General features: G+C 37.2%; 1 protein-coding gene across 1 annotated transcript; it reads right to left on the bottom strand.

The window, feature by feature from the left end:
• Positions 1-3426: 3426 nt before the first annotated feature.
• On the bottom strand, positions 3427-9433 carry LOC131597344 (classical arabinogalactan protein 9-like). Its single transcript, XM_058870049.1, has 3 exons — positions 9427-9433; positions 3895-4301; positions 3427-3678 (listed from the first exon to the last, which is right to left on the bottom strand). The coding sequence occupies exons 1-3, from the start codon at positions 9431-9433 to the stop codon at positions 3427-3429; spliced, it is 666 nt and encodes a 221-aa protein (XP_058726032.1).
• Between the last annotated feature and the right edge of the window lie 241 nt (positions 9434-9674).

Below are 9674 nucleotides of genomic sequence, written 5' to 3'. Positions count from 1 at the left end.
ACTCAAGTCATATTCTTTAAGAATATTGTTTGTGCTTGGAATAGAAGCATCTGGACTGAAAGATGTTTTCAGACTTTCAACATCTTTTGTTAGTTTTAAAACTTTTTCCTTAAGTCCAGAGTTTTCAATCTCAAGCTTTTTAGTTTCAGATGCAAAGGTCTTTTTGAGACTTTTGTATTTGATACTAAGTTTGCTCTTGATTTCCAGAAGTTCTGAGAGACTAGAAGCAAGTTCTTCTCTAGATAGTTCAGAAAATACCTCTTCAGAATCTGAGTCAGATGCAGATTCTTCTTCACCATCTATAGTTGCCATGAACGCAATGTTCGCTTGCTCATCTTCAGAGTCTGACTCTCTATCAGTGGAATCTGAGTCATCCCAAGTGGCCATCATGCCTTTCTTCTTCTCAAATATTTTCGCGGGCTTTTCTCCCTGAAGCTTAGGACATTCATTCTTGAAGTGTCCTGGTTCTTTGCATTCATAGCAGACTATGCCTTTCTTTTTAGATCTTCTGGGTCCAGAAGCTTCTCCCTTTTCAGGTTTCTTGAAGCCTTTAAATCTTCTATGCTTGCTTTTCCAGAGTTGACTTACTCTTCTAGAGAAAAGAGATAACTCATCTTCCTCTTCAGATTCTGAGTCATTAGATCCTTCTTCTCTTGCTTGAAAAACGTTAGTACAGTTTTTATTATTTGATTTAAAAGCAATAGATTTACCTTTCTTCTGAGGTTCATTTGCGTCAAGCTCAATTTCATGGCTCCTTAGGGCGCTTATGAGCTCCTCAAGAGATACTTCATTCATATTTTTAGCAATCTTGAACGTTGTAACCATTGGTCCCCATCTTCTGGGCAGACTTCTGATTATCTTCTGGACATGATCAACTTTGGTGTATCCCTTGTCTAGCACTCTCAATCCAGTATTTAGAGTTTGGAATCTAGAAAACATTGCTTCAATATTTTCACCATCTTCCATTTTGAAAGCTTCGTACTTCTGGATGAGAGCCAGAGCTTTGGTCTCTTTGACCTGAGCATTCCCTTCACGAGTCATCTTTAAAGATTCAAAAATATCATGGGCTTTTTCCCTGTTTGTTATTTTCTCATGCTCAACATGAGAAATAGCATCCAACAATATAGTTCTTGCTTTATGATGATTTTTGAACTCTTTATTTTGAGCATCACTCATCGCCTGTCTACTGATCTTGACTCCACTAGCTTCAGGATGTTTGTAACCATCTAACACCAAGTCCCAAAGGTCACCATCTTGACATAGAAAGTAGCTCTCTAGGCTATCTTTCCAATACTCAAAATTTTCACCATCAAAGACTGGTGGTCAGTTGTATCCATTGAAACTGTTAATACCATTGTTATTTTGTTCAGTAGGAGGTGGTACTGGAGCTGCCATTTGCGTGTGTTTTTCTCCTGAATCTTTTGTCTTACACTGTTAAGTGCTTGCACCTAGAACCAAGGCGCTCTGATGCCAATTGAGGGAGTGAAAAACACTTAGAAAGGGGGTATTGAATAAGGGTTGTTTCTTTTTGGCAGATAAAATAATGAACACAATTATTTTAATCTTGGTTCGTTTGAACTCAAACTACCTCCAGTCCACCCTCACAGGTGATTTACCTCCACTGAGGATTTAATCCACTTATAAGAAATGTTTACAATGGTTCTACACTTAGATCAACCTCTAAGTCTTCTTGAGTCTACAGATCACAACTTGATCACTCAAGGAATTTTGGTTTACAAAGATATAATCAAGTACAAGAGACTAATATTGCTTCTAATAAAGCTGTAATCACCAAGTGATTTTTCTCTTAAGCTTAAGTTCTATAGCTCACTAAGATTACAAACGTGTGTGAGCTTGAGGATGAAGTTGCTTCTTTTCTTTAGCTGTTAGCGTGAGAAAGTTCAAAGTCAGATAATGAGAGTATGTAAAATGAATGTAAGCTTTCGAACGTTTCTCCTTGCTGAATTCTTCCTGTTATAGGCATGAGAATATGACCGTATAATAGTACTACACTAAATGCTTTGCGTGTACAGTACAACATTGCATTTAATGTTTCACACTTTTGTCAACTACCTCGAGCCTTGCAATAACTGCTACTTCTGACTTTGGTTTTTGTAGCCATACTTCCAACGGTTCTTTTGTCAGACACACGGACTAGTCTAGTTATTCTTTTCATCATTTGCTTTCTTCTGGACTCAGACTTTATGTATTGCTTTGATCATCAGAGTTTCCAGCATTTGGTGAAGATCAGAACTTCAGCGCTTCAGCGGTTCAGCCTTTGGAAGTTCTTTAGAGCGTAATACCTTTAGAGCTTCAGAGCTTGCTTCTACTTGTCATGATCTAAGAACTTCAAGTTCATCTTCTGATGTCTTCAAGACCATGTTCTGATGAAACCATCCAGAACATCTAAGACAGAGCATCTGAAAGCTAGTTTAGTGCATACTCTTTTATACTTTTCCTGAAATGAAAAAAACATAATTTATTAGAGTACCACATTGCCTTATACAAAATTCATATCTAATGTTATCATCAAAACTAGAAAATATGATCAGAACATTTCATGTTCTAACAAGACTTCCCGAAGTATTTTCCATTTCAGAAGAGACTTTACAGTTGAGTTTTATCTGAGAGTGATTCAGAGCTTTCTTTGAACAACTTCAGAGCTTTGAGTTTTCCTTAGACAGTCAGCGTATCAGAGCATCAATTTTTGTTTGCTTCAGATCTTTAGAATTTCATTCATTATCTTTTAGATCTTCAGAACATCAAATTGCTTTTCTCCCATAAGCAGATAGAACATGTTTCTCCCTTTTTGAGATATTCAGAGCATTATCTTCCTGGAAACACTTTCAGATACAGAGCTTTGCATTTTTTGTTAGAAAATATTGAGACTCAAGCCCAACAACAGATATAATAAAATCAATTCAATTAATATGTTTCTCCCCCTTTTTGTCAGTCATCAAAAAGCATTATAAAAGATTCAGATGAAAGCAAAGAAAGGAAGGGAAAGAACAGACTTTATTGATAAACAAAATGTTAACAAAACAGATCCAAGAAACAAATGAAAACTCCTAGAAACACAAGACACATACTAAGACAACTTAGAAGCTAAGAGGGCTAGGATGTTCTTGATCTCAGTGGTATCTTCTGCATGTTTCTTAGAAGTCTCTTCAGACTTCTGCATCCAGGTCTTGATCTCTTGGTTAGTATCATCTTGCTTCGCCAGACGATCAAAGACAACTTCTTGATTCTTCGGAAGTTCCTTCAGAGTGTTCCACACTTCAAAAGTTGAGGAACTAGCAATAGAAGAAGAAGGGGATCGACCAATGGCTGAGCAACTAGATTAGTGTCAAACCAAGAAAATAGAGTTTCCATGTCCCCTGTCAGCAGAACAAAATCCTAAGGAGTGAAAGGATATTGTTGTGGCTTTCAGACCACCATAGGCAGAGGATTGTCAACTTCCATCTCATCAGAATCAAGCTCCATCTCATCAGCCTCAGATGCAGCAGCTGTAGAAGATTCAGCCTGCAAAGAGTTCCACTTTTTGAGATCCTGAAGGGCCTTCCAATGACCAAAGTCCAGAGCTAGACCAGTTGGACCAGGAGCTTCAGAGACAGATTTTCTGAAGATCCAGAACTTCAGCTTGCAGCTCTTTGGTAAACACGTCCTAGAGTTTTCCAACTGCCACATGATCCAGCTTATTGTCATGGGCAGCCTTCAGAATTTCCAACCTGTTATGTACCCTATAGTTAACTACCTGAAAACGAGTATCAATAGAGGGTAGATATGGGGTGGGTCTGATAATGGTTATTGGCTCTTGGGCTTTTGAAAGAAGGTATGGCTCAGAAGGTCTATCAGGAATGAGAAGGGGGTGGTTGAGATGGGTGCAGATTCTACTTCATGATCAGAGTCAATAATGACAACTGAGGGATCAGAAGAAGGATCTTGGCTATGAAGGTGGTGAAAGAGAGAATTAGATGATGGAGAGGATGGTCTAGAAAAATCACATAAGACAGGAATGTCAACTGCTGGTTGAGGGTTAGATATTGGAGATGTTGGTTGAGGTTGGGGAGAAGATGATTGAGGTTGAGAAGGTTGAGGTTGTGAAGCGGAGAAGCTATTAGGTGGGAAGATAACATTGAGAGGTGGAGGGTTCAGAATGATAGGTTCAGGGGATTGAAATGGTTGTTTTCCTTTTGAGATGGTGGATGAAGATGGTGGAATATTAGAAGGTGGTTGTTTTTGTTGAGGGGGAAGTTCAGAATCAGAGTCTAAGATAGAATCATCTATCTGATCTATATCATCTATAAGTATATGACTGTAGAGACATTACCTATGAGGATTGAGGATCGTAAAGTGAAGCAGTTGCGGGGTAAAGAGATAGCAACGGTGAAAGTGGTTTGGGGAGGACCAGCCGGTGGAAATGTTACATGGGAGTTAGAGAGCCAGATGAAGGACTCTTACCCGGAACTTTTCGTCTAAGGTATGTTTTCGAGGACGAAAACTCTTTTAGTGGGGGAGAGTTGTAACACCCCATAATTTCAGTTTATTAATTTGATTTGGATTTAAATTAAATAAGTGGAATTTTAGTATTTTAATTGGATTTAATTGGAAGATGATGGAGTAAAGCTATTGGGCTTATGGTGCGATGTTAGTAAAAGAGGGGTGCTAATTAGTTAGGCCTTTTACTAAGTTGTGGTTAATTTATTTTTATTTTTCATAAAATAAGAAAAAAAGGAACCATTTGGGGAGAAAGGAAGAACACGTGAAAAAGGGCAAGAGAAGAGAAAGAGGCAAGAACGTGGAACCGGAAGGAAAGCATTCAAGAGATTCATCGAGGTAAGGAGGAACTCTTCCTTTTAGTATCTCTTATGTGGTCTTAGGTAATAGGTAGGTTGATGTATGGTTTGATTTAATTAGACATTGGGGTTGTTAGGTTAGGTTGTTATAATTGGCTTGAATTGATGATAATTGTGTGAACTATTTGGTTAATAATGCGTTTAAATGATGTTTTGTGGTGTATAATTGAATATATGATGACTGTATGCGTGTATGTGATGTCTAGAATCGTTTTTGGGTGAAAAGGCGGTGAAATTGTAGGGTCTGTCGCAGACTTGGGGTTTGCTGAAATCGCTGGTCCGCTGAGCGGAGGGGGGGTCCGCTGAGCGGAGGTCCCAACGTAGTTCGCTTCTGTTGGACATCGCTAGAGGTCCGCTGAGCGGAGGTCTGAAGGATTTCGCTTCTGCCTTGCTTCGGTGAGCGAGAATTTTCTAAAACTTTAAAATAACGTATCTTTTGATCCGTGAATCATTTCTTAGTGCCGTTATGAGTGTTGTGCAAGTAATTAAATGTTTTATGTGATGGATGATGAATATGGGCAGTAGCCGACATTATTCTTTTAAAACTCGATTTAATTACTTGATGAGAATTGAACATTGTGTGCATATGAGATAGGTGTGACAATGTGTTTGATGTGATGATGAATTGGTTGTGATTATTATTATGATTGTGATGAATGCATGACTATTTGAATGATGTTGAAAACATGTACATACTTATTCGGTGATGTGGTGTTGAGGTGAATTGTTCATCGTGATTCGGTGATGTTTTAAGTATGTTATGTGTGTTTCATTCATTCATATGCATTTGATGTTGGATCCCGGTGATGTTTGGATCGTTGGTGGACATATTTCCCATTGTGCAGAAATTGTGTCGGTGGGCCGTATCTCGATGAGGCTTAGATCGGTTAGGTGGATTGATTCCACGGTTTATTGGTACCACATGCATAGTGTCGATTGTGTCATTGCATTTCGTCATAACATGATTGTATGGATTTCTGTGTTATGTATTGTAATCTATTATTGTGTGAATCTGAATATGTATAATCGGGTGAACGGTATATTATGATGCTTGTTATCTATGAATTGCATAATATTTACTAATTGAGAATGAGACTCACCCTTACATGTTGTCATTTTCAGATTGAGGAGTAGCGACATTAATGCTTGGTGAGGATGACTCGTAGAGTTTATCCGTTTATATTGGGTCGTGTCGGTCATGCTCTGATCTATAACCCTAGGGAACGATAGTTTTAGAGTTTTATGAGATTATTCCATTTTATTTGGTGCTGGATTATATTTCTGTTTGGTTGTATTTGATGATGTTTCGTATTCCGCTGTAATAAACATGATTATGTTTTGGTGAACCGTTTCCTAATGAAGCATGACTTTGACCATGATTGGCTCATTTATTTTAAATAATTGTGGCACCCTTGTGTGTGTGTTTTTTTTTTACTCTAATTATTTATTTAAATTGCCGCAGGGTTTAGAAGGGTGTTACATTTAGAATCTTCTGAATACAGGCCTCAATGCGAAAATTCTATTTAAAAACCTTATGGGTGGTACACAGGATCATGGAACATTCCTAGATACACTAGCCCCTTAGCCACAATTATTCCTGATACCTTTGTCCAAAACACTCCCGCCTATAATTCATTTCCCGAATCCATCACATCCACCCCTCCACACCTAATCAAAACAACTTTACCCCGTTCATTAGAAGACACTGTCAGATCATCATCTCTTGAAGTACATGTCATCCCGGCCTCCCCATCACCACAAGATTCACCAATCTCACACCAAATTACCTCAGAAAATCAAATCCCTGAATCTCAACAAGTAGAAACCTCTAAACCTCAAATTGAAAAATCTCTAGAACATCAACCTGACCATCTCACCAACCTTGAAATATCCTTTGAATCATTATCTGAACCCTCTACCGAGTCTGAACCTGACCAACCCTCTGAAAAGGAACCAGAAGCTCACCCTGAACCTCAAATTCTTGAACCTACACAAACAGAGGTTGATATATTGTTCATGAATTTTGAAACAGAGATGCAGGAATAGATAGAAAAGCTGAAAGCTGACTGTTCAACAAACAGTAGTCCAGTGGCTTCAGAAGCCCTTTGGGATGCCTTCAGAAGGAGAATCAACTCTGAATCCCTTAAACTCAAAGAAGTATGCCGCTTTCATGCTAATGAGAAATTTTCTGAGTATCTGAATGCTGTCATCACTCTTGTGATGGATCTCTGGGCTCTAAAACCTCCACTATTCATCAACAACACTTCTGGTTCTACATCAATTGAGCATATGGACATCGATGATAATTAAGCAAATTCCGTGGCCTTGGTAAAACATATTTCAAGAGGTGTGCCTAAAGACATCTGTGAAGGAAGGATACCAACATGGGAAATAAATGCTGACCAGGTGACTCCCAAAGTTCTCACTGTCTCATCTGTTCTTGCAAGCGTTGCAATCGACAAGTCTACTAAGGTGCTTGAGACTCTAAATGAGCTCAAAAAGGAAAATGCAGAAACCAGGAGACGTTTATATGCAACCAACAGGGAGTTCAAAACCTGGATGATGAAGCAGGAAGAATCTACTAACGAAATCAAGAATCTTTTGCTATCACTTATTCCAAAACAATCTTAAATTAAGTCTTTACCTAGATATTCTACCATATATCCGTTTTGAGTAGTTTGTTGTCTTATAAATTGCTATGAACTTTTCATGTCTTTATAAATATCATGTCACTCCAATTCACTTTATGCTTTCTTTGTCAAAGGGATATTAGTCAAAGGACTCTAAACTGAATAATCAAGAAAACATGTAGAAATTCTTAGTTAAATTCTGATCATTTAACTCATAAATATTCTGAACATAATCTGGACAATCTTTGAGGAGATTAAAAGATAAAATTCTCTCTAAACTTTCGCAGCAAAAGCTTATGTCTTTGAAGTTTGCAGGAAGAATATCTGAGCCTGGAAGAATTTACCCTCAGAACTTCCAAGATGATGCACGCATGCATATCTAAAATATCTAAAAATCTTCTGAAGAAACAAACTGAAGAAATTATTTCAGGGGGAGTTGTAAAGTTTAAATTAATTCATAGGGCTGTCCAACTCAGGGGGAGACTACACATCTCAGGGGGAGAAGTCATCTTAGTAAAACTAGCCATAATTAAGCTAATCCTCTTAAAACCTTTTTGATGATAACAAAAAGGGGGAGAAAGAATAATAGATTTTTTAATAAATCGGTATATCGGTATATGAATAAATTGGTGAAAATTAAATTGCTTGGTTGAACATGAAAAATGAGATGAGGTTTACTTGCTTAATTATTATCTTCTCATAAAATTGTTCCCTCGAAATACATGGTTTTTGTCATCATCAAAAAGGGGGAGATTGTTAGAACAAGATTAAGAGTCTATGTTCAGAATTTGGTTTTGATGATAACGAACATATATTTTGTGAGTAACAATTTTATTACTAATGATTTCATTAAGTGTGCAGGCATTATGCTATAAGCCTTATACATGATTCATCATAAGAAGAGTACAACGACTACATCAGAAAGTACGTCAGAATCTTCAAAGGAAATGAACAAAAATCAGGAACAAGAAGTCTTGCATAATCAGAAAGATCACGCAAGAAGAAAGATCAGAAGTTCTTAAGTCAAAATTTCTGAAGTTACAAGTGTTTACAACGCAGTGACTTACAAAAGATAAACAGCAACAGAGTCACATGTGAATTAGAAGATAACCTTCAGCTCAGCAAGCAAAATCAAATAAAATACAAAGGATCAGAATTAAGAAGAAATCCGTTACAAACATCATCATTAGCTAAACGACTACAACAACTAAAAGCATAAACTCCCAAGAATGATTGAAGAAGCAACCTACATGCAGCACATTGAAGAAAACAAAATCATGGTGGAAGCTCATCTACATTTATTACGCTTTCCGAAGATCAAGATAACAAACATATTTGACAGCTATAAAAAGAGGTAAGATCTCTTATTAAAGGTATGGTTTTTCTGCGGAAGAAAAGATGAAGAAGGAGATTGGAAGGAGAAGAACCAAAGAAGCAACTCTCAATAAGAACTGATTTTCTTAATCTGCTTAAGAAGAAGAACCAAAGAAGTAACTCTCAATAAGAACTGATGTTCTTAATTCGCTTAAGAAGAAGATTCGAAGAAGAATCAAAGAAGAAAATCTCAATAAGAACTGATTTTCTTAATCCGCTTAAGAAGAAGATTGGAAGAAGAATCAAAGAAGCAAATCTCAATAAGAACTGATGTTCTTAATTCGCTTAAGAAGAAGATTGGAAGAAGAATCAAAGAAGAAAATCTCAATAAAAACTGATGTTCTTAATCCGCTTGAAGAAACGAAGATCAAAACAAGAAGAAGCCTCTAATAGAAGATTAATAATCTAAATTTGCTTGAAAGAAGAAGTGAAGACGAAGAACTACTTGAAGAAGCATTCTACATATGAAGCTGAAGCTCTAACTCTGCTTACCATCAAGAAGCGAAGATCTTGTTCAGGAGATGCAGACAAGTGGACTTAAAATATTATTTACTCATAGTGATTACCTGTCATTGTTTCGCTTAGTATGTACTTAGAATAGAAGAAAATATGCTTAACTAAGAAGCACACTTGTATCTCTAGAAGATTGATAAACGTTATCTCTCGCTGAGATCACTGAACGGTTTATCATCTATAGTCAGTCACAGCAGGTAGCTAAGTAGGGAGTTAGTCACAACATGTTGTTGTGCAGGTTACTAGATTGATGAACGTTATATCCAGAAGGGATCACTGAACGGTTCAGTCATCTAGGGGT

Source organism: Vicia villosa, linkage group LG4 (genome assembly GCF_029867415.1).
Source record: "Vicia villosa cultivar HV-30 ecotype Madison, WI linkage group LG4, Vvil1.0, whole genome shotgun sequence".
NCBI lineage: Eukaryota > Viridiplantae > Streptophyta > Magnoliopsida > Fabales > Fabaceae > Vicia > Vicia villosa.
This window is presented reverse-complemented; position numbering and strand designations above follow the sequence as displayed.